This window comes from Phoenix dactylifera, chromosome 3, assembly GCF_051530095.1.
Source record: "Phoenix dactylifera cultivar Ajwa chromosome 3, Ajwa_hap1_PhDact_Kaust_v1.1, whole genome shotgun sequence".
NCBI classification, from domain to species: domain Eukaryota; kingdom Viridiplantae; phylum Streptophyta; class Magnoliopsida; order Arecales; family Arecaceae; genus Phoenix; species Phoenix dactylifera.
The window spans coordinates 1,693,163-1,718,876 of record NC_143192.1 but is presented as its reverse complement, the minus strand read 5'-3'; the positions used below and the strand labels follow the sequence as shown (position 1 = coordinate 1,718,876).

The following is a 25,714-nucleotide window of genomic DNA, read 5'->3' as shown; positions in this document are numbered from 1 at the left end:
TACAGCTACGAGGGATCCTTCCTACACTTTCTAGTTTATTCTCCATCGAAGCCACTAAGTAGGCTTGATGTGTTATTAAATTGTAATATTTTTATTTTTATTATTTTAATTTAATTTTAAATATATATAGTTTCTTTCAAGTTGCTTCATGGCATGAGCTGGAGTATGTCATGTACTTCTTTGCAGTTATGTCATGTACTTCATGGCATGAGCTGGAGTATGTCATGTACTTCTTTGCAGTTGATAAGTAACGTTTCAAGCCGCCCGATCCAACCAATTTCAATTAAGGCTTAAGATGCATTTAGTTCAGAAAGACTAATCAAAACATTCCAAAAAGAACTTGGGGCTCGTTTGGTTCGCGGGAAAAGAAGGGGGGAAAGTGTGGTCAACGGAAAAGTAATGAGATGCCTCTTGTTTGGTTGGAGTTTTCAAAGGAGAGAGAAGGGAAAGTTGTATTCCCATGGAAATGTGATTCCCATATTTCATGAGAAAGTCTTTCCCATGAGAAACATGGGAAAGTTACTTTCCCATGAGGCGGGAATCACTCCATTTTTACTTTTTTCCAAAAAGTTCCTTCAGCATTAAAGAAGCATTAAAGAGGCATTAAAAACCTAATTTTTATTAAGGGCATAATAGGAATTATATATAACTTTCCTAGGAAAGTGGATGGCCAACCAAACATAAGCATCTTGGAAATGGTCAACCAAACATGCCAAAAGTACTTTCCTAGGCATCCTCTTCCCAGAAATTTGTTTCCCAGGAATCATATTCCTAGGAAAGAAAATGTTTCCGCGAACCAAACGAGCCCTTGAAGTTTGAAACTCCATAGCAAACCTAGGCCAATGCTTCAACATGCTCTCCATCAATCTCAAGTTCCATCAGCGCATTTTAAGATGCGGTAGATGCGCATTTTAAGCAGGCAGCTTTGAGGTCCTCAGCAACCAATTGTAGCCTACCCTTCGTAGACTCGTAGTATTGTCTTTTGCTCGGTATAGTCCCATCAACTTACACTTAATGAATGTACAATAAAATAGTAATTTTTATATAAACTCTAGAATAGAGCCATTACACAATGTTGAACTTGACCAAAGGGGATGTCGATATTTACCAAAAAAAGGGGATGTCGATACCAGCTGGAAGCGGGGCGGCGGCTTAGTTTCCTGTGTGAACTTTTATATACCCCTCGTTGATCGCTCCACATTATTAGTGGCTCCCATCCTTTTTTCCGTACCCGAGCTCCGTTCGTTGTATCCATCCCTACTCTTCCATTTCCTTTACTCATTATTAGTAAAGTCCAAACAATGAGTGGGCCTATCAAAACCAATCACATATCTGCCAATTGAAACAGAAGCTCTGATTGGAAGTTTGGAACAAAATCATCATGATTAAATATCCCATCACGTAGAAACTTTCCCATTCACAAAATCTATATGCGAGAAAAATAAAACCCATTGTCAGAAACGAGAAGCAAACACCCCTCTTGTAAATAAACCAACAAAAAAAACCCAAATTTTAAAAAAAAAAAAGAAAAAGAAAATCCATTTTGACTAGTCTAATTCATTCTACGAAACTGGCCCACTAATTTAACTCGTAAAGCACACAGAGAGAGCGACCGACAGAAAGTAACCGTTCCACACCACGAGGACCAACGCTTTTCTTTTCTCCACAGTTATATGGAGGCTAAGCTTTGAGCTTTTCAATATTTCTCATCAAATAATTATACTATTACGGTTCCATTGCCTGCTCAATTGCACATTCCCTTTTCTATCTCTAGCTTTGTGCATGCATGATAGCAGCTAGCCTCCAGATCCATTAATATTGACTCCGCAGTCTTCTCAGAAGCTTAAAGGTGGAGGAACTCTCTCCAATCCTATCAATTCAGCCAACCCTACCACAAAAGAAAAGAAATAAAACCCCCTCCATTTTCCTTCTCCGCTCTCTATCTCTATCCTCCTACTTCTCCCAACAGCTTCTTGTGGATGTGATTCTCCACCATCTCTAAGGCCCATCATCCTTAAGAAACAAAAGGAGAAGAAGAGGAAGAAAGATCAAAGGGGAAAAAATTAACATCGTTTTTTCCTTAGTTCCGGTCTATCTTGATCCCCCCCAACTCGAATCAGTTGAGTCACTTCCCTTTCTTTCTTTCCCTTCCTTCCAAACACCTGCTGTGGATGGAGAGGTCGATATTAGTGAGGCCGAAGGTGTGGCCTGCACAGAGAGATTGAAGAAGACACACAAAAAAGGGAGAAACGGTGCTGCTGGAGCCTGCTTCGGGTGAGAATTATATGTTTTTATGTATAATTTATTTTATGATTGGAATAACAGAGCTCTTATCCACACATGGCACCCTTTTTCACAAATTTTCTGCAACGTTCACCCGTTGACTTGCCGGTTGACTGCAAAGGCTTCTCTAATCCTCCATGTTCAGACCACACATGATGGCCAGCACTTTTATCCACTTACTCCATGTTCAGACTTCAGACCACACATGATGGCACTCTTATTCACAATTTTTCTTGCATCTTTTGCCTGTTGATTTGCCCATTGACTTCAATGACTTCTCTCCAGTACCAAGTGCTCCTTGATTTTGCCTCCGCCTTCTAACAAGAAGAGCCCTGCTGCCACCGCAACCGACATTAATCCTGCTAGGGAAGGGAGTAGCCAGAGAGGCCAGAGACATGATTTCCGGGCCGTTGCTGATTCTTGAGCTGCTGCTATTACTGGCGGCAGCATCGTTCGGTACATACACGTCGGGGGCAGAGAACTCATCATCTCCGCTGACTTGTGCCAACGTTCCCTACCCCTTCGGCTTATCCGGTAAAGCTATGAAAGGCTTCGAAATAGGCTGCAATGGCACTTCTCCAATTTTGCAGCTGGGCAACGATACTTACAAGATTGAAGACATCTCGCTGCTGCAAGGCAATCTGAGCATCTACGTTGGTGCTATTGGTCAGAGCTGCGAAGGGAATTTCAAACAAGAATCCGGCTGGATCGACCTGAAGGGAACCCCCTACACGATATCGGACACAGAGAGCTCGGGGAACATGTTGACGATTATTGGTTGTGCGGCTGAGGTACTTCTCCAAGGGCCTTCTGGTACCTCGTCTTGTGCTGCCTTCTGTGACTCCACTGTTGACGCTCTGAACGGTGGATCTTGCTTGGACCTCTTGGGCTGTTGTCAGGCCTCTATCCCTAAAGGTCTCAAGAGCTTCAACATGTTATTGGAAAGCGTTGCTGATGTCCGAAGCAAGTACCGCACAATCAATATTAGCAACGTAAGGATAGGGTGCAGCCGGGCCTTCTTTGTTAAGGAAAGCAAGTTCACATACTCCATGGAGATGCTGCCAGATGTTATGTCCGGCATATTCTCACATGATCTTTACCTAATGGTGTTCGATTGGGCTATTGGGAATAAGACATGTGAAGAAGCGAGAAGAAATATGGAAACCTATGCTTGCAGGAACAACAGTTATTGTTACAATTCAACCAATGGGTTTGGGTATCGCTGCAATTGTAGCCAAGGATACTACGGAAATCCTTACATTGAAAATGGATGTACAGGTATAACCAATACTTTTGAACTTGGAATCTGTTTCCAAATAGACGGGGGATGCAATTATGGAGCTATGACGATCCACTTCACTATAGATTATAACCCAGTTTGCAACCAGATCTTGTTAATTTACCTTTATTTTTACTCCACCTTAATATATATTTTTGTCACCTCAATTTTTTTGTTGACTTTAATATATTTTTGCTCTTGCAAGATATTAACGAGTGCGAGGATCCAGAGGGCAATCCTTGCGTGGGAAGATGCATCAACGAGCCAGGAAGCTTTTCTTGCCCCTGTCCGCATAATAAACATGGTGATGGTAGAAAGCAGGGAAGCGGCTGCACGAAGAAGGAAAATGAGACACCCTCCTCACTGGATGTTGCATTGGGTAACATATTCAAATTCTCTTATAATTACTAAATAGGAAGTTACGCCCAAAGGCTAGAGTTATATGTTTTTATTTATGATTTATTTGGTCGGATGTTGACTGTTGGAAATACTACTAGCAAACACATGTCGGTTTGCCATGTTGGTCCACTCCCCCATGTGGGATCTATGTGATAACCTTGTCATAAACTTGGTGATTGCTAGACTTGTGCATCTGCCAAGTCGGGCCAAATTCAACCTAGTCCAGGCCTAATTAATCTGATATGATCCTTAAAGAGACCAAATGAAGCATTTATTTTTCTTTCTTTTAGGTCTTTTGCATATATATTCTTGTAAATATGCCTTACTGCATATTTACCTTCTGAAAAACACTATTTACATACATACTTGTAAAATTATTCTATCTTTACAATAACATCCATTCTGCAAGATTTTTAATCAACGACGTTGATATAAAAATTTTCATTTTAAGTGTAAAATGCTAATATTATCTATTTACATCAATACCTGTAAAAAAATTTGACATTCAATTATGTTGTAAAGAACTATTATTTTTGAATAATTTTTTCAAGAATCTGAATACAAAAAGGGCAATCAAATCTATTTTATACTGAAAAAAATTATTTATTGGTACTATCAACAAAAAAAATCTAACTAGAAGGTACCATTACAAAAACAAAATAATTTAAGAGTTATATATGAAAATAGAAATAAGAATAAATATGCAATAAGCCGTATTTGCAAGGGCGTGTATAATTCTTTCTTTCTTTTTTTTATATCTTTTTTTCGTTGTTGTTGTTGTTTTTGTTGTGTGGGGTGGGGGCAGTTGGTAGGAGAGGAATGGTGGTTGGTGAGGTGGCATTTCCTTTCTGATGTTGCCCTATGAATTTATTAGTTATAGTGTCTGATGTTGCCCTATGAAAGCATCATATGCGTTTTGTAATGACCTGCTATTTAACTCTGGAATAAATTAATTCTTGCATTATGTAGCTGAAAATTCCAACAGGTCATAAAATGGGTCCCTCCAAAAAAAACAAGAAAATTTGAAAGGGTCGAGCCATGCGCTCAATATTCCAGCCCATGGGAAGTGGAACTTGAAGAAGGAGGATTGCATCTTTCTTTCTTTTTTGTTTTTCTCCTATCTAGGATGTAGAGATATTAGGATTTGGGGGGGGGGGGGGGGGGGGGGGGGGCATGTGGAGGAAGGCATTTTTACTTTTTTATTATGTCGAGGCCTGACTTCAAGCTTTGGGTAGTAGTATAAAACTGACATCAAAACCTTTTCCATTATACATTATTAATATAAAGACTAGTTTTAGCATATGTGATGCATATGCCTTTTCATAAAGAGAGAGAAAGGTAGGGGAGAGAGAGCAGAAAACAAGGGATCAGAAAGGACTTGTAAATAAATATTCTACTAGATGTTTTCCAGTGAACTGCTCTTCCAAACAATCTATCTAAAGGGAGAAAGCACTCCTGCCTTAAAAAAATTACACTAGTCTTTTATAGAGACCAAGAACTATTTCATCTCCATAAGACCCTATCTTTTTGATTGGTCAGTTGACCAAGACATAGAATATAAGATAATTTCGCTGCCTTCTGCTCCTTTTCCACGAGCAAATATCTAAAGCTTATCCCAATTTCGTCAAGCCAGCCTCCATAGAAGCATAATCCTAGTTCGTGCTATTCTAATTTAGCCAATTGGATGAGCCAGGGAATCAAGACATGCAGCCGATGATCCCCCAACCAACCATCTTGCTAAAAGTCTTCCTTCCTTTGCCCTACTGTTCTATTTCAAAGGAACAGAGAGAAGTACAAAAACAGTATAGAAAAAGAAAGAGAAAATTCAGTTGGGTAAGGTACTTCCAGGAAGCTTTTGTAAAGACAATAATTTCTCCTCCTTGAGGTGTAAAAGGACTCTTGGAAACTCTATCCCCAGGATAAAATACTCAACTCAAAGATGATATAAGATTGCACTTCTTAATTACCTTTAATCAAGAACCGTATCCTGAAAGATATAGTATAGAAGGAAACTTATAGAAAAGGAAAATTATAGAAATAGAAAGTCAAAAGAATAAATTTATGTTCTGTTTCTCATGTTTTGATAGAATTATAAGAGTTCAAATATTGCATACGTACCTTTTCAGAAATGATTCAACCCTGCAATTTTTTTTTTATAACATTTTAGAGGTTTCCTAACTGCTAATTACTGCCCAAGAGTGTAATTTTTTTAAAATTTCGGATAATAGACTTCTTATTAGAAGTAATTATCTAATGAAGTTTTATCATTTTAAAAACAAATATTATTAGAAAACACTGTAAAAAAATCCTCCACTTATTTGCAAATAATAATATTACTAGCATAAAAAAGATAGAGAGAAAACAAACTTGGATTTAGTATATTGCAGGCCTTAGGTGGATTACCTTTGAACTTAAGGTTTGAACAAAAATTATGAGTCTTGAACAACTAAGAGAATTAAACCTTGACCTTAATTAATCAAAACTCACATATTAGTATTCACAATATACATTGGATTCTTATTATTGAGGTAGCACATTATGGGATATGTGCTTTATTTAGGTTTAGCAAGTCTACTAGGGTCTTACTTGTAGCCCCTTGGAAGCAGCTCTAACCTCCATACTTATAAAAGCAAAATTTATCAAGGATGTGCACAACCTTACTCTTCACCTGACACAAGCTTTGAGCTTTGTTAAGGACATTATTCAATCTATTTTGTTATGGATAAAACAGTGGATTCATATAGAAATGGAACTTTATATAGTTTCATGACACCACTATTCCAAAGATAAAAATGCACTGAAAATGCAACCTATAAGTTAATATTTCATAGGTAGTAACTTTTCTAAATTCCTTTTAACTCTAAACAGCCATCTTCTAGTGTAGAAGGAAAGTTATAGAAATTAAAAGTTAGGGGAAGAAAGAAAGTTATTTTCTATTTGTCATGTTCTGATGGATCTATAAGAGTTCAAACGATGTGTATGTATATTGTCAGAACGATGTAATCTTTGCATAATTTTTGTAAACATTATAGAAGTTTCGTAACAACTAATAACTATATAAGGGATTTAAAGTTTTTAAAATTTCAGATAATGGACTTTTATTATAAGTAACCACCTAACAAATTAGTTTTATCATTTTTAAAAAATATTATTATTATTAGGAAATACTGTATGATATGCCCACCTTATATTGGTTTTGGATTATGATGTGCATGGGACGTGCATTCAAATACTAAAAGATAAAACCTAATCAAAAGGGCCATGATTGAGTAGAGTTCCAATAGGAAGTGCCTGACAAACAAATTATCTTATTTTTCCAAAAGTTGTCAATTTTTTGTATTTCTTCTCGAAAAGAAGTTTAATGAGATGTAGAGATGTTCTAAATATGTTATTAATCCTTAGAGGAATAGAATTTAATTGGTCCTACAGAATTGTGATGTATCATTTGCTTCAAATCTAACATGTGATGATCAAGATAATGCCATGCGGAAGTATTTATTGATTTATGTTTTTTTCTTTTTGAACAAACGAGCTTACAATTAGAGTGGTAAAATTTCTAGCATTGTTTTAAATTTCAAACCTTAGCAATAAAAGCATCTCTTGCGCTTACCGGAAAGAACTATCATCAACTGATATTTTTGGAAACTAAAGTTTCTATTGCTTATATGCAGGTGTGGGGTTAAGCGTCTCGTTTATTCTAGTCATTGGAAGTTTGTTGTCATACTGGGTCTCAAAGAAAAGAAAACTAATAAAGATGAAAGAAAAGTTCTTTCAACAAAATGGAGGCTTGTTTCTGCAGCAGCAAAACTTAAGTCAAGGTTCTAATGCGGCACTGAAAATCTTCAGTCTAAAAGAACTAGAAAAGGCAACCAACAACTTCAGTGAGAACCAAATCCTTGGTCACAGTGGTTATGGTACTGTATTCAAAGGTGTTTTGCCAAGCCAGAATGTTGTCGCCATCAAGAAGCCCAAATTTGTTGACCAGAGCCAGATCGAGCAATTTATCAATGAGATCTTCATCCTTTCTCAAATCAATCATAGAAATGTTGTCAGACTCTTGGGCTGCTGTTTAGAGACCCAAGTTCCATTACTTGTGTACGAGTTCATATCCAACGGAACTCTGTTCCACCATATCCATGGTGAGAGTCATGATTACTCAATGCCATGGAAAGTTCGTTTAAGGATAGCTACAGAAGCTGCTGAAGCATTGGCATATCTACACTCAACTGCTTCAGTACCAATCATTCACAGAGATATTAAGTCCGCAAACATACTGTTAGATGAGAATTATACAGCTAAAGTATCAGATTTTGGAGCCTCAAGGTCAGTCCCATTTGATCAAACACATGTAACCACCCTCGTGCAAGGGACATTTGGATACTTAGATCCAGAATACTTCCACACAAGCAAGCTAACAGAGAAGAGCGATGTCTATAGCTTTGGGGTAGTTCTTGTAGAGCTATTAACCAGAGAGATTCCAGTCTCTTTTGCTAGGTCAGAAGATCAGAGGAATTTAGCTATGTATTTTACGTTGATGTTTGATGAGCAATGCCTTCTTCAGCTAGTAGAGCCTCAAATTGTAGAGGAAGCTGGAATAGAGCAACTCTTTATTGTTGCACAACTTGCGAGGAGGTGCTTAAATTTGAAAGGAGAAGAGAGGCCAACTATGAAAGAAGTTTCCATGGAGTTAGAAGGGCTAAGGAGGTTCCATAAGCAACAGCTGGCTCCCCAAAATCTGGATGAAGTGGAACACTTGCCAGGTGAGATTGGACCTTCAAATGGATGTGCTGAGGAGGAAAGTGGATAATATGATTTAGAAATATGTTAGCTTCCATGGATCTTCCAAGGTGATGAATTTATGAGAAACTGTTTTCTTTGTAGAGAGTTGTTGAGATATTTTCTATGTTATTGATACTCTCTACTTTCCTAAGCAGATGATCAAATTATTCTTTGAACTTTGCATTTTGCTATTATCTCTAATTTACGTCTTGTACTACTAAAGCTCTATGTAATAAACTAGTGATCTTGCTATATACTTATTGATGTAATTATCTCATATTGTACTATTGAATTTTAAATTTATCCATGACATACTGTTGCAGACTGCAAGGATGGAAAGTGATTTGAACTGGATCTTTGTTTTCGATCCAAAGGGATAGAAATCATCAATGCCTTTCCAAATGATGAGTTTTGCTTAGTACCATTGAATCAATCTGTTTCGATGATGAGTGAGGTGTCATCCATGGTAGCAGATCCATGAGTGAGGAATACAAATGGATTGGAGAAGGTTAAGCTTTGTGTGCCTTGCTTTGGTCTTCCATGAGGGAGATACTATAAGTCCAGGGGCGGCCCAATACATCTGGGGGCCCAAGGCGAATTCAGTAAATGGGGCCTCTTTTTTTTAAATAATAATTTTTTTAATAAATATAAAATACTTAAAAAAATGTTATGGAAATAGATTGCTGTCAAGTACACTATTTCAACAAAGATGCATTAATCTAATAAAGGTCGACAAAAAGCCTCTTCAGTTTAATATAATTCTTAAATGAAAATATTAAAAAAAATACTTAAAAAAAAAGGGCCATGGAACTGTTCTTGGCAATAGTGTTTACCATGTGAAGCAAGAGCAGAATAGGAAAAAGGCCATCCCATGGCGCTTCACGGTCAAAAAATTTGTCCAAGAGAAAGTAGGGTTATTATGGAAAATTCACTCCATCTAATTAATAAAAGTCCCATCCCACCGTCTTCCCTTCAAGTGAGTACCCAAGCAGCCCCTGCAACATCACGGAACAGCAGCCATTCAACCCCCCCTCCCTCCTTCTCTTTCTCTACCCTCCTTTTCTTTTGCTAAAGACCATCTCCCCCTTCAAGTGAGCACCGAAGCTGCAACTGCAACATCACGGCACAACAGCCATTCAACCCCCTCCCTCCTTTTCTCTCTCTACCACCCAAGAGGGGAGAAGAAACCGAGAGGAGAAAATTAAAAGAATCTCCACCCTCCAAGAAGTCCATCTCCAATCCCCCTATCTTTCTTCCTGATGGCCCAGCTGGATCAGGAGTAATGTGAGGGAAGGAAAACCAAGACCAAAACCAAAAAAGAGAAGGGATGAAAGATAAGAGTGGCTTCAGGTGTGTATGAAGCCAACCAAATCCCTCCTCTCTCTCTCTCTCTCTCTCTCTCCACCCAAAACAAAACTACTGTCCCCAACTTCCCCGATTGCCCCCTGCAGGCCAGGAAACCCTCCACCTCCCTTCCATCAAGGGGGAAGACTCGTAGCTAGCTTCTGCTCCCGGAGGCCTTCCATTGGCCCGGGGCCTTAGGCGACCGCCTCAGTCGCCTAGGGCTCGGGCCGGCCCTGTATAAGTCAATCTTTCCACATGCAGTAATCAGACATAAGGTACAGCGGAGCATGGCTGACTCGGGTCCAGATTGACCTCCTCAGATCCTCATGTTTTTGTTGTGGGCCCGCCAAAATCCAGATAGATCTGCCTAACCGTTCTTCTGGTCAAGCTGAAATAAATGAGCAGTTAGCAAATGACAGCATTTAGAACACAAGAGGAGAGTGAGCAAACAGAAATCAAGCTCCAAAAATCAGACATGGGTGCTGCTAAGAAAAATCTCTTTTGGAAAACTGCAGCATGGAAAGTTTCAGCTGGTTGAGATTTCTCTGTTCTGGACCAAATTCCTCCAAAGTAGAAACAGAGAGGCTGGGGCTCCAACATTTATGCTGTCTTCAATTGTTCTAGATGTAGAGGCAGGATGATCGTGCCAGCAGCAATACAGAAAGGGAACCAATCTTCTGAAAAACAGAAGAGAATCATGGAGAAATTGTGAACAAGAGGGAAACTCTTACAGAAACAGAGATCTTCATGGGATCAAAAGTGATCATCCTAGAGAGTAGCAGCAATACAGAAGAGAATCATCATAGCTGAGAACCATAGGATGGGAACATCGTAGAGACAGGTCTCCAACCAGAAAGCTTGCTGAAAATCTGACAGCTTAGAAGACAATTGATGACGAGGAGAGCTTTTTGATTTTGTCCCAAATCTTGACAGATTCAGAAAGAAGCTTATGGACGCAAAGAGAGGACCAATCCTTGAATAAACAAAGCCTCTTCAGAGCTGTAGCGGAAATGGATGCATTTTTGTTGAGAAAAAACTCTCCTATTCCTTTCTTTCCAGCACACCCATGCGATAGCAGCAAATACCAAGGGAACTGAAAACAATAAAATCGGAGTTATCTTTTATGCAAGAACGATGTAATTTGCTGGAAGACGAAAATAGGAGACTTTGAGGAAGGATTTGAGAACGGTGTTAGACTCGGAGAAGATGACCTGGTACTCCTTTTTGATCACTTCTATTACTTCCTGTATAAAATAATTAGATACAACTTAATATGTTCTTCTGGACTTTCCCGAAAGTATTAGATGTTCATGGAAAGGCTTCGTGAAATAATTTTTAGAGGTTACACAGTATTTCAAAAGTCTTACTCCATATAAATGTGTCTCATGTTTCTTTATTTTCCACCTTGCATGAGAGAAAGAAGGGGAAGAAAGAGATGCTTTAAAGTTTCATGGAAGAATATTTATAAAAAATTAAATTTTAAACTATTCCAGGAAAAAGTAGACTAAGGGTCATTGAGCCTTGGAATGTGGATCTCCCCCAGTTTTTCTTGAGAGAGAGAGAGAGAGAGAGAGAGAGAGAGCCTGTCCTCTCTCCTATATGCATATTAATAAATGTATAGAGACCATAGGTCAAGATGAAAGATAGCTCACCTGAAGGAAATAGCATTGTGTTCCTAGGAAGATTTTTGGGTCGGGAAAACTATTGAAGCTCTTTTATAGAGGAAATGCTTTTGTTATAGAATACTATGAGAAGTACATGGGAAGTAGCAACTAGCAAGCTTTCTGACCTCTTTGCAACTGGTTATTAACTGTCCAAGAAGCACTAGCCATACTAGAAGTGCCACCTACATAGCTAGATGGAAAGCCCCAAGTAAATTCAAGCAATTTCTAGGTACGTATTCAGGCCACAACAATCTATATCCACAAAATAACAAATAAGATATAGGGGGCTAAGGCCAAAGATCTGAGCTGGTATCTAGACTCTACAACTAGCCAGAAACAGGTAAGTGGTCAACAGGGTGGAAAATGTTGATTTAGAGAGGGACCGTAATTTGAAAAAGAGGTTTGACTTGGTGGGCAACAGGGTGTTTAACCTCCAGGTAACCAACCCAGGAGAGTGAAATTTTAGGAATGATGATAGGCATAGCAGGGACAGAAGTGGCTTAATACATTTAGGAGCCTAAGGCGAACTCATTAAGAGATGCATTTTTTCTTTCTGTTTTGTCTTTGAGACCTTTCCTGTAGTGGACCAGCCTAAGGCGAACTCACTAAGAGGTTTTTTTTCTTTCTGTTTTGTCTTTAAGACCTTCCCTACGGTGGACCTTCTTTGGGCCGGAGCCTTAGGCAACCGCCTCAGTTGCCTAAGGATTGCGCCGGCCTTGAGCAGGAAGGGGACCTCAATGTGGAAGATGTAGTAGTTTCCCATGTTGAGAACATCTGTCGTTGGTTCTGGAGGGCTTATTTTGAGTGCGGTTAACAAGACCATAAAGCAGCAGAATGCCTCCGATATGGTCGAACATCTCAAATTGCACCAAAGCCACCATCCCCGCAAGCTCCTGTATGAGTTAGGCAAACTTCTTAACCTGGTCAGGCTAGGAGGGATGCAAAGCCTTGAACTCAGGCTCTTGTCTACGCTTGGACTCAGTAGGATGCATAGTCATCTACTGCAGCAGTGACAAGTATCCTAATCGATTATTGTATTTATTAATTTCTAAGTGTATACATGGTGTTTGCACCACGTCTTGATCATTTGCCATGAGGCACTTTGGAGGCCATTAGGAAGTGGATATAATTGGCCAATATATGGCATTGTAAGGAGGACAATAGGTCCTGCTCATTAACAATTAAAAGGGGGTCGAGAAAGAATACAGAGAAAGTATGAGCCTACGGCTGAGGAAGATAAAGTTACAAGTAAATAATTTGCATTGGAATATCCTGAATTCATTACACCAAAATAGGTGCAGACAGGAAATGAAATGTTGAAAGGATCCTCTTCAAGTTGAAAACAAAAGCAATCGTCGTCAAAAGTGGGCCAATGTCTGTAACTAATTGGATTAAAGTGGGGTATGTTTACAAAATGGTTATAGAACGGAAGAATGAGGGGTATAAAGAAGACAAACTGCATAAGAAATGGGTGTTTTGCTAGAACAATGAATCTCTTTTTTTTCCATTGTTGCTTCTTTGTCTCTTTTAGCTCACCAGATATCAAATCTGTTTATCAAAGTGCTTCTCTGATTGCTCAAGACATCTCTTTTCAACCGAGGAACAATCAAATCTCATTTCGTTCCATTTTTTGTAAAATAGTTAAGGATATTCCATTAATAATGCCAAAAGGGGTGGAGGGGATACGTATTTAGTAGTTTAGGTAGCATTCTGATTATCAAAAGTTCTTAACAATTTACAACAATTGAACTTGCATCTTCTCCTCTTGATTTTGGTAATAAGCCAGTGGCAAGCCCATGCAATTATCCAACCTAGCTAACGTTTGTTATCCCATCTCAACAGAAAAGAGAAAAGTAAGATTTTGGCATGCCCAATAGGACCAATCACTCAAAATGATGTCAAAGGAGAGAAGTAATGTAAATAAGTTTGGCACATAATTCAGCTTCTCGATGTGGCGGATCTTGCTCCTGACCCTGTCTAGCCCTACTCCTAGTGGCCAAGTGGTCCGTATCGAGTTTAAGGATCCTCCTAGATGATGACTCTCCTTGTTTAGGAAATTTAGTTTCTGCTAAATCAGAACTAGAGGTGGAAAAATGTTTGCTTCTCATCTCACGGTTGAACCACCTGGCTTTACTTGGAGATGATTTCTAGTGCTGCCCTTCTTTGCTCTTGGGTCTTAGCTAACCACTTGCTCTACTCTTGCATTTAGACTTTGTGGTAGGGATGCTCCTTGTCATCCTTCCTCGTCAATGATGACTAAAGCCTGTGAAACAACGGTATTATTTGTAAGGACCCGGTTCTTTGACCAGCCCATGAGCCAGCACAAATCTTAGGGCAAGATCGGAAAAAAAATTTGCATCTCAGGCGTCTTGCACATGAGACGGAAAAAGCAACTCCTAGAAGGAGTCTGTCGTCTTCCTCAACTTCGTCGGACATGGGGAGAGCCCTAGATTCAATCCATAAAAGGAACCCCTCTTCCCTCTAATCATCTCGCCCAAACACCATTCAACTGCCGGCAAAACCCCTCGAATTTCTCTTGATTTTCTATTGGGATCTCTCGGCGAGCCACAGTCACTACTGCACTAGAGCTAGGTAATCAACCACCATTCCTCTTCTATGAATTTTGAGTAGGAAGGGCGATGCCATTTTTTTTTTGTTTTATGATACCACCTCTTTTTTCCCCTTTTTTTGGCCATCTTAGCCACTAGAGCTTGTCACCGACGCCTTCCCTCGACTTCCCGTCATGGTTGCAAACCATAGCCGGAGTTTTGGTCGCTAGGAAGCCATCATTATTGGATTTGGACTGAAGTCTGTTTTAGTCATTTTCAGTTGATTCTTCCACCATTGGTCGTCTGTTGCCGCCGGCCGCCGTTCATGGTGGCCCACCCGTTGGTCCTCTGGCTGATAGACACCACCACAACCTTCAGCCCTATGGTTTTGGTGCGAATAGAGGAAAAAAAGTTTTCCTACTTTGCCAAAGAGGCAAAGGAAAACAAAACAAAACAAAACAAAACAGAGAGCGAAAGTTCAGTCTCTCTCTCTCTCTTTTTTTTTTTTGCTCTCTTTTCTCTCTCTTCCCCAATTTATCTCTTTTATTCTCTCTTTTGTTTCTCTCTCTACAAAGTTTTTTTTTACCTGGGCTTTTTTTTCTACTCTCTCCAGGGCAGTTGGATCCGGCAGAGACTCTTCACAATAATTTTGAATCGACCCTAGTGAATGGCCCTGATCCAGAGTCATCGAATGACATGCTAGCTTACCCTAGCCCTTTTCAAATACTGTTAGTTTTGATTATCCTCGATCTCTATTGAACCATTTGTGTCCTAATCCGAGCATGATTCGATAAAATCACCTTGATTGGACTGACCGGGATGCTGGGCAGTCCTGCTTGGTCAGCCTTGTGTGGGTGTTGAAATTTAGAATTTTTATTTTTAAAAAATTATGATAAAATTTTAATAAAAAATATAATCTTTGAATATTAGGCTCTGGAAATTTTTTTTGGAATTGATTGGATCTATTAGTTGGATTGCATTTGTAAGGTAAGTAATGTAACCCATTTTCTATATTTATCAGCAAATTATATAATATTTATATTATTGAGTTTTGAGTCGCATTATTCGTGATTTATGAACTTGAATTATAGTATTCATTTGTTGAATATTTCTCATTATGGAATATTATTGATGCATGATCGAAGGTATTGATTTTATTATGGATTATTTTTAATTAACTTGATATCGAATGATTTTGCATTTTTTGATTTGGAGCATGAAACTGATTTATGGAAAGAGAATTTGATTTAATATGATTTTACAGCCTGACAATGTATTGATATCCCGCTAGTACATCGATACCCTGCCAATAGAGGTTATGCACTGGTATATCGATATCCCCGCTTGTAGGGGTTATGCGCTCGTATATCGATAACCTATCAGTGGGGGTTATACACTAGTACTTCGAGACTCTGATAGTAGGAGTTATATATTGGCATAACGATACCCTGCTAGTGGAGGTTATATATTGGCATTTTGATGATTTTTGAGTCATATTTTGGCTTAGTCATAGGGTATAAATGTAGTTATAGTTCATAGCTATCGGGATGATCTTAATGTTTTAAAAGAAATTAATTTATGATCAAAATTTGAAATGTAACAAGACTGGATAGTGTATCAATTTGATTTTGAAATGAATAAAATTTGAAATTTGAAATGACTTAATAGTGTATCGATTTGGTTTTGAAATAATATACTTTGCATACTTAATTTTAGCATATTATTATTATTATTATTATTATTATTATATTGCTTAATTTATCTAGTTAAAGTGTTTATTGTTTACTGAGTTGTCTAGCTCATTATACAATTTCTTACTATTTTTTACAAGAACTGGATTGATTTGAGAATTTATCATAGGAGAGCGATTAGAGACAAAATTTTGACATTTTTATTTAGACTATATTTTATTTTAAAGTTGATGAAAGATTTTGGAATATCATTAGTTTTGTAAGACTTTTAATTTTGTTATTTAATTTAGAATTTGAATATTATTATTTAAATTTATTCTGCTGCTTATATATGATATCATGTTGAGATGTCTTGTATGCTTGTGGAGAGAGTTCTCTATAAGTATATAGCAGTTACTGAGACCCCAACTCACGATCTCAGATCGGGGGCGTAACAATATATGGTTAATAATTTTGTCGCTTTCAATATACACAACCCATTAAACTAATCCATCAACAATTGTATTTTGGTTTCAGAAATCGGCTAGAACTTAGTCTCAAGAGCATCCGAAATTTCTTTTGAGGTTTTGTAATCCTCATAGAGAGGAATGAGATGGACTTGTATTGAATTTAAAATTGTAACACTGGCAAGACTATCACTATCCTCTTGCCCTTCTTTCAATTTAATGGCCACAGTATCTTTATAATTGGCTAATGAAGGCTTTAGGGTAGTAAAGCCGAACAAGATCTTATCATATATCAAATTGTAGATGATTCTTCTTTGCCAAATATGATAATTATTATCATCAAGTTTGTCTATCTTAAATCTATCAAAACTATTCATTTTATGCTCCACAAGAAATAACTCAAAATATATAGCATGCCTATGTTTACTAATGACTAAAAAAATTAAAATAAACTAACTCATAGATTTTAGTTGTTAGATGAAATCAAACAAGTAGAGGTTTGATTCACTTTGATGCTTTGAATTCTCAATCCTTCGTCTTCTTCATCATGAATCTTGCTTTGAAACCACTATTAATAGTTTGAGTTGGAGAATAAACCCTTGTGTGATTGTCATTAGATTGATGATTACACAAGAATGGTTGGAAATACAAACTTTTTTGAAAAGAAATAAAGAGGAAGAAGAAAAGAGAATGATAGTATATAAAATAGTTGTGTTGATAAAAAGAAAAGCAAGTAGCTTGGGATCTAATCTGGCATATTTACATATTATTAATAGTCATTTATGGAAAAAATTGCTTCCCTTCACCTATCTCTCCATGAATAGTTACATATAAAGAGGTTCTTCTCTCTACCATCATATCCCTCCAATCATGTCTTTCAATCATATCTTTTCATGATATCTTTTTATTTCAATTTCTAATCCAACCATCCACGTGAAAAGATCTACATGAGTTTTCCATCTCAGAACACCCGTATTTATGATATTTGGATGCAACCACCTCAGCTATATGCTAATTATACTATGATCTTACGCTGTATTGCTAAATAATATACATAATTAATGTGTGCTCTATTATTGCTCTAGTTTTTTTGTCTTGTCACATACTATGAGATCTAGACCAAACTGATTGGCTCAATCAACTTCTTAGCTACAACTTTCCTTTGTTAATGTATTAAAAAGCCAAGAGGATGAACAATATACTTCACCATATTGGTCCAACTTTAGATCCTCCCTGTCATGCCCTTGAAAATAAAAAAATAATTTTTCTTATGATTAAAAATAAAATATGTGACAATCCACGGCCGGACCCACCGGCGTCGGCGCTGTGAGGTGGACTTGTGGGACCCACCGTTTTCTACTTTGAGTAATCAGGGATCACCACCGGCCACCGGACTGGAAAAGGAGCGGATCATTAATTAGAAGCGTCGTCTATAGGCGGCATGCGACGCTCGACGACGACGTCGACGACGCCGCGCCACGAAACCGACGCGTTCTCCGACCCGAGCTCCGTTTTAAACCCCCTCCATCGATCCATCGATGCCTCTCTGTCTAGGGTTTCTCCCCCAAACTTGATCTCCTCTCCTCATGGCCGCTGCTTTCTCCTCCTCTTCTATTCTCTTGGTCTTCTTCTTCTTGATCTGCGGCGGTGGCACCGTGGCCGCCCTGGGCTTGTCGTTCCACCACCGCTTCTCCGACCTGGTCCGCCGGTGGGCGGAATCCAGGGCCAAGAACCTCCCCGGCGGGTGGCCGGAGAAGGACACCGTCGAGTACTACGCCGCCCTCGCCGGCCACGACCGTGGTCAGGCCCTCTCCGGCGCCGCCCCGGCGCTCACCTTCTCCGACGGCAATGCCACCCGCCAGATCAGCTCGCTGGGCTTGTAAGACCTCGCCCTTGATTCGCCTTTTACTCGATTCTTTCCGGGTTAGGGTTCGTACGTTTTTTGGAGTTCTTTAGTAAGAATTCGATCGGTTGATTTGGGAATAGCTTGCATTACGCCATGGTCTCGGTGGGGACGCCGAGTCTGACGTTCATGGCGGCGCTTGACACGGGGAGCGACCTCTTTTGGGTGCCCTGCGATTGTAGCAGCTGTGCGCCCGCCACCTCAGGCAGCTTTGGAAACGTATGAGTTCTTTATCCCCTGAATTATTTTTCTTTTCTTCCTTTAATTTGAACAAATCTAGTTTTTGTTTTGCTGCCTTCTTTTTGTTTTGTTTTGTTTTGTTTAATCATCAAAGGGAAGGAAAGGGGTTTGGGGGATTTCATTGGGGGAAGCTCGGATGGTTCTTGTTGTTGTGGGTCTATATGCCATGGTGCCTGTGGGAGAATGCTGAATGCCTTTGACAAGCAAAAACTGCTCTTTGGTTGTGGAACTGTAACAGTTAGATGTCAAAGGGAATAGCGAGAAACCATTTGTAGTTGCAATAATGAATGATTTATGTCTTAGTTATTTCCACCTAAACTAGATCAAACAACCATTCATGTACGTTTTCATTTTTCTTTTAAATTTCTCCATATTGGAGTTGCTGTAGTAGATTCAATTTGACAGTAGAAGAATGGTCGTGGGCAAATGGTCATATCCATGCACATGCACACACATGCACACAAATGCAGAAATATTCTGTAACAAGGTAAAACTCTTATTTTAACTTTAATAATTTTCTAATAGGTGCAAAGGCTTGCTGATAACCAGAGGTGTTATAAATTTGCATTACTTGTGTTTGGAAAGTTCAATGCCCTGGTTTAATACCAACAATCCATTTTTTCTCTTTTATTTTGTTAATAAGTTTTCAGTTAATAAAGTGTTGGTGTTGCTTTTTTTTGAGAATCTCTGAAAGGGAATTAGGGTGGCTAAGAAGCTAAGTGATCTTCATCATGGAGCATAGAAGGCTACAGTCCCTAATGAATTTCCTACTTTTCTCCATCATATATTTTGAACAGTATCAACATGTGTGTGAGGTGGCTCTTACTGGTTCATACCTTTTCTCTATCATAAATTGCCTTGATTTGTAAAAGTTTGAAGACACATTACATAAAGGGTGACTTAGTGTACGAGACTCTCACCATTGCAGGATATGAGGATGTCTAATATACACAGCCTTACTCCTATGTGGGGATAGGCTGTTTCCGTGTTTCGAACCCATGACACTTAGGTCATAATTGAGCAATCTTATCATTACGCCAATACTCACCCTCATGAAGACATTACTTCTTGCACCATATTTTATGGTTTAAGAAGGATGTTTCTATATATGATGAGCACTACTTGAGTGTGTCTGAGATGTTTTTGAGGACTAATGCAAGTGTGTTGTGTTGTTGAGACTCGAGAGATCTAGATTAGCAAATATTTTTTGTCTTTGTTTTACCCTCTTTTCCTTCTTCCATATTCATGGTCGGATGATACTTACTTTCCTTTTCTCTTGGATTTTTATGAACTATTACCATTGGGTACAGCGCCTCCCTCAGAAAAAAAATGATGATGATGATGATGATGATGAAAGCAATTTAACCTTTTTTACAGAGCTGCTTTCTGTTTAATATGTTATTCAGAGGTTTGCTTTATTGACTTGTGAAGCAGTCCTACATGATTCCTGTCATAATTGACCTGAAATTTTTATCATTCTACAGTTGTTTGGAACAATATGATCATGATGAGAGAAGGTTGAATGCTGTCCATGTATAATTTTCACTGTGACTGTGGCATTCACTATTTTTGCAACTAATGGACTTGAAACACCAGCTCAAAAAAATATAATTTCACCATTTCAATTATTAGTTAATTAAAAATCCTTTATGAAATTCACACTCTTGAATACCATGGATATGCATCATGATGAAATAATGCTGGCATTCTCATCCAGAAATAGAATGGTCTTGAGCCTAGTTTGCAACCGGCTGTTCGTATAGTGGGACATGATTTCATATCATGCTGCTGGATATTTTATCTGATGGCACAAACCTCTAAGTGGAATGAATGTTGGATGATAATATCTGACATCTGTCTCATCATGCTGTGTGTTTAATAATTTCCCAGTAAATAATGTCATACTATGTCATAGGCATGCATGTTGTAAGCATTTACTTGGAATATTGGTATTAATCTGATCATCTCCAATATTAAATTTCATTCCATTTGTCCCAGTCATTGTTATACTCATGAATACAATGATATATAAGTAAATCTGCTAAAAATGGAGGATGGGATAATTATTTGTATGATGGATAAAGCATGAAATTTTACACAATGATGTAGGGATATTACACTTTATGAATCTATATGTTTTTAAATGTCTGGGAACTTGCAATATGTCTTATCTTCCCTCAAAAGAAACAAAGGTATCCAAACCTGATTGCCTAAGAAACTTGTTTTAGAGAGGTATTCTACATGATCTTCTGCCTTTTTGCTACCTGGGATTGCTGTCCTTCAGAATCCTTTGCTTTGAACCCTAATAACATATATGTGTCGATTCCTTAAGGAAATAGGAACAAAGGATTTTAGCCCTTTTAAGTTTTATCATTTCTCACAGATTGGAAAATGGGAATCACTTGCTCACCCATCTGCAAGTAGGTAGGTTGAGTGGTGCAAGCCTCTTTTTGGGAACTTCAGTTTTATGTGTAAAACCTGAAGATACATATAGAAAAAAAAATTGCATGCTGCAGGTTTTTTCATTGCACAAGCAATCATTGCTAAAGGAAAAATCATGAAATTAGTTATCAAACATTTTTAATTATGGTGATGTGGCTAATATGAACCCTAATAAGTGTAGTAGGAATACTTTTCTGTTCTACAACTTTTATTTTATATTTTTTTACTCTACTAAAGTAGGGAGAGGGTGAGCCTTGGAGCAATGGTAAGGTTGCTACTAATATAACCTCTCTGCATGTAGGGTCAGAAAACAAAGTTGGTTGGAATTACCACATAGCTATCCATTTACAGTCATGTCAAAAATTGTTCATTACAATCTTGGTGATCAGACATGTTTCCATCTTCTGAATCTGATTTTCCTTAATTCTTTTCTTGAGCAGTTTCACTCCTGTAGTTCAGTACTTTGTATAGAAGTTGTCATAACAATATCATTTTTTAAATGTATCACCAAGTGATTTCTTTTGTCCCTTTTTTTTGGCTATGCATGTCTTCTAATGAACCATCATGTCAACAGGATTTCGAGTTCAGTATCTACAGTCCTAATATGTCATTGACAAGCCAGAGGGTTCTTTGCAATAGCAGTTTGTGTGAACTTCAAAGAGAATGCACTGTCGCAACAAGACATTGTCCATACAAGATTGCTTATGTTTCTGCTGATACATCATCATCAGGAATTTTAGTCGAGGATGTTTTATACTTGACAGCAGAAGATACTCGTCTTGAAGTTGTTGAGGCACGGATAGTGTTTGGGTAATGAACATTTTACATATATTTTATCCATTAAATTTTATTAGGTAAACCTATCTTGCATCTCAGTTTTATCTCACTGCATCCCGTGAAATTGTCAATTGGGTTTTTCAGTTGTGGACAGGTTCAGACTGGTTCCTTTCTGGATGTTGCAGCTCCAGATGGTCTTTTTGGGCTGGGCATGGAGAAGATATCAGTTCCCAGTATTTTATCAAGCAGAGGCCTCACATCTGATTCCTTCTCCATGTGCTTTGGACGTGATGGTGTTGGCAGAATCAGTTTTGGAGACAATGGTAGCTCGGACCAAGAAGAAACCCCATTCAACCTAAACCATTTGCAGTGAGTGGATCTCTGTTTTGCCTACTTCAGATTCAATTCAGTTCTTGATTGGGGTCAGCATAATTTATTTTTTTGTTCTTCTTAATTTTCTAAATGTTTGCATTTTGTCTGTTTTTCTTTGGAAATATTTGCCTGCCAGCCCCACATACAATATCAGCATAACAGGAGTTAGTGTTGGAAGTAGTTCCATAGATGCAGATTTTAGTTCTCTTTTTGACACTGGTACCTCATTCACATACTTGGCCGATCCAGCTTACACATATCTATCTGAAAGTGTAAGATACAAAACTAACAAAATTTGATCTGATATTCTGAAAAGATAAATTTGATGATAGGTTTTGCTTTTCAGTTCAATGCACAGGTGCAAGATAGACGGCAAATTCCTGATTCCAGAATCCCTTTTGAGTATTGTTATCATAAGAGGTCTTTTTTCTCCAAAGAACTTTTTTTTTTTTATAATTTTTTGTACGACATGATTACTTGTAGAAACTTTTTTTTTTTAAATTATTTTCAAACAGTATCTAATACAAATGTTACTGGCAGTTCTAATGCTACTAAGATTCAGATTCCTGATCTAAGTCTGATAACAAAAGGTGGAAGCCATTTTCCTGTTAGTGAACCAGTAATTGTCATCTCTATCCAGGTAAAGCTCTGTTTCCATTTATGACGTATTACTAACTTTTGACTCGTCAATTAATTCCTTTTTTAAAATTTTGGATCTGTGCAGCAGCATGAATATGTGTATTGTTTGGGTATTGTGAAGAGCAGCAAACTAAATATAATTGGACGTGAGTTCTGGCATTAAAATTTCAGTTAATATTATGCATGTTGGTTCACATTGTTGTAAATCTATACATTCACGTTTCTCTTCTATATGTTAGAGCAATAGCATCAGCCCTAAGGTCGATGATCCTTTGATGTGCTCTACATGGTCACTACTATCTGAGAAAGACCCTTTATTTTGTTGGATTGACATGTCGAGGGCCTCCTTGCAGGTGGTTAAACTACCTATATGTAATGTAATATACCTAGAGATGTATCAAAACTTATACTTTTGGTTGAGAGGTCAACTTGCGTAGAGCAATTCAACATGTCATTCCAAAGATCCAAAATGTTTTTTCTTTCTTATCTACAGAGGAAGAGAATCGTGATTTAGTTTCTAAATCATGCCATGCTTATTCTAGCATGTAAATAAATATTCTGTAGTAATAGTTGAACAAGGAAGTCTTTATGGTTCTTAATCAGGCGATATAATGACATGCAGAAAATTTCATGACTGGCCTTCGCATTGTATTTGATAGAGAGAGGAATATCCTTGGTTGGAAGAGGTTCAACTGTAAGTATAATTTCAACAAAATAGCATCAGGAATCAGTTATGGACATATTTCAATGATAATTTCTTTTCAAGTACAGGTTACGAATCTGAGGACTCCAACCCCCTCCCGGTGAATCCAAAGAATTCTTCTGCTCTCTCGCCTCCTGTACCGAAAAATTACACTCCAGAGGCCATGAAGGGGAATGGGACTCAGGTCACGGTGCCGACACCTCCTCTCAGCCATTCTTCCCATTTGGACTCCATGAGTAGAATTCTGATATTGCTTTTGCTTTCCTTGACCATTCTTTGATCATTCTTTATATGTGCTGATCCCAGCTCCATATCTAGGTTGTTAGTTGTCCAATTTGTCATACATTTGTTAATAAGACTGGCCGAGATCCATTGTACACCTTGTGGTAGCATAAGCCTGGCATTTCATGCAATTGTTTTGTATTTTTCTGTATATATTGTTCTAAATGGCAGATTACTTCACAGTCAAATTTAGATATGTGGCTAACTTAAGGCCACTGTTTTTTCCCTTTCTTAAAACATATGAAAAATAAGCATATATATATATATATATATATATATATATATATATATATATATATATATATAATTTGAAATTTTGATGAATTCCCTTGATGGGTTCTCTGTTGTCAGTTGCTTGTAGATGTTCAGGTGACTTAAGATGGCAAACGCATATGATAAGGGAATACAGCCATCGCATGGTTTATTCGTGAGCTACACCAAGTAGTAGATTTATGGGATCATGCAATGTGTGATTGCTACTTGTGTTCTTCTTTCAGATATGCCACATGATTGTCCGTCCTAGTTTAATGCAATAAATACCTGTAGTGCCTTAAAATAATCACTGAAAAAACCAAGGACATAGATAAACCTTAACTGTGGAACCAGTTGAGGTTTAATGTGTAGTTAATGTGAACATAAATAAACCTAAATTGTGTGGTTTAATGTTCTCTTTTTTTTGGGTTGTGCTCGTATTTCTTTTACCCTATTATGCTTCCAAACAGTTTGTTTTTACTGTCAACCTTCTGGTTGAAATATAGCATTAATCCACAGACTAATTCCAAGAAATTGGTCAGCTTCTTGAAGTTGAGGTTGGTTGATTATGTGCATAATACCATGAGATAATAAGGACTGTATTTGCTACCATTAGGAAAGCCATAAAACTGCCCAGTTGAGTAATGGAGATAAAAGGTCTGAAACGGTCTCAGATGTACTCCATCCGCAAATGAAACCGGAGTGTACTCTCAGTATAAGTAGACTTCCTCCAGGCTGCTCAAGAGGCTTTTTTCCCTCAGAGAGGGCGTTTAGTTGGGGAGGAGGAGCTTGCTCACAGTCAAGATTGCTGAGCCTCATCACTAATATCTGCTTGTCAGAAATGGCCATAGTAGTACCTGGGTTTCGTTCCACACTGTGTAGTTATATAAAACTGCTTTTGCTCAAATGCTCTGCAGACATTCTTCCTATTCCTACCCAACATTGACAGTATACTTGAAATTGAATGTCACCTTTTCTCATATCTGCTTTGGACCAACTTTCTCTGCCTTGTGGTTCCGTTGTTCATGAATTATGACACACTCTCCTGGTATAGCTTATGCAGCATGGTAGTGATCATGACGAGATGACTTCAACTGGAAGGTCTAACAATCGAGTAGAAGAACTAATGCCATCTCCACTGCAATCGTGGCAAACTATTCTTGCCCAAGATGTCATATGTTTATAAGGATATGGCACCAACCCCCTTATCATGGAATGAGTAAATTGATACCAGACAGATATTGATAGGTATCGTTATATCTAGTTTGGATTAGATTGACAACATCTTAATTAAGCCAAGAGATTCACCCCCACACATGTGCAAGTGTGTGAAAAAGCATGTACATGTTGGACGCAAACGAGGAATCCACCATATTCTTTCAGCAATGCTCATCAAGCTTTAGAAACAATCATCTCTGAATTAACAAAAAAAATGCTTCCTCAGGTAGCCAGGCTTCTTGATGAGGATATTCTCTTCGTGGATCAAGGACTAGGCCAGATTGATAGCGAGATCATTACAAGCTTTACATGGATTAGAAAAATATTACAAGCTTTAAGATGGTGTACCCCATCATATTATCAACTATGAAATATCCAACACACATATAATACATGCATCTATCTTCATCCTTAATATGTATTTCTGTAATCAAACAAAGTGTTTAGATCTG

The 25,714-nt window shown here is 38.0% G+C and overlaps 2 protein-coding genes across 4 annotated transcripts; both read left to right on the top strand.

The window, feature by feature from the left end:
• Positions 1–1,189: 1,189 nt before the first annotated feature.
• On the top strand, positions 1,190–9,050 carry LOC103699897 (wall-associated receptor kinase 17-like). The gene is made up of 4 exons (XM_089929390.1): positions 1,190–2,274; positions 2,569–3,561; positions 3,768–3,941; positions 7,633–9,050. The coding sequence occupies exons 2-4, from the start codon at positions 2,679–2,681 to the stop codon at positions 8,766–8,768; spliced, it is 2,193 nt and encodes a 730-aa protein (XP_089785516.1). The 5' UTR covers positions 1,190–2,274; positions 2,569–2,678; the 3' UTR covers positions 8,769–9,050.
• An 8,775-nt stretch (positions 9,051–17,825) lies between these two features.
• LOC103714545 (Eukaryotic aspartyl protease family protein) lies at positions 17,826–24,029 on the top strand. Of its 3 annotated transcripts, none has more exons than XM_008801831.6 (10): positions 17,826–18,313; positions 18,421–18,556; positions 21,594–21,829; positions 21,941–22,165; positions 22,305–22,440; positions 22,515–22,588; positions 22,709–22,808; positions 22,896–22,953; positions 23,430–23,501; positions 23,579–24,029. In XM_008801831.6, exons 1-10 carry the CDS (start codon positions 18,021–18,023, stop codon positions 23,788–23,790), a joined length of 1,542 nt encoding a protein of 513 aa, XP_008800053.4. In that variant the 5' UTR covers positions 17,826–18,020; the 3' UTR covers positions 23,791–24,029. The 3 variants fall into 3 exon arrangements, 2 of the variants coding, with proteins under 2 accessions (XP_008800053.4, XP_008800052.4); XM_008801830.6 differs by having other exon boundaries at positions 22,893–22,953; XR_015976019.2 differs by lacking the exon at positions 22,896–22,953.
• Positions 24,030–25,714: the final 1,685 nt, after the last annotated feature.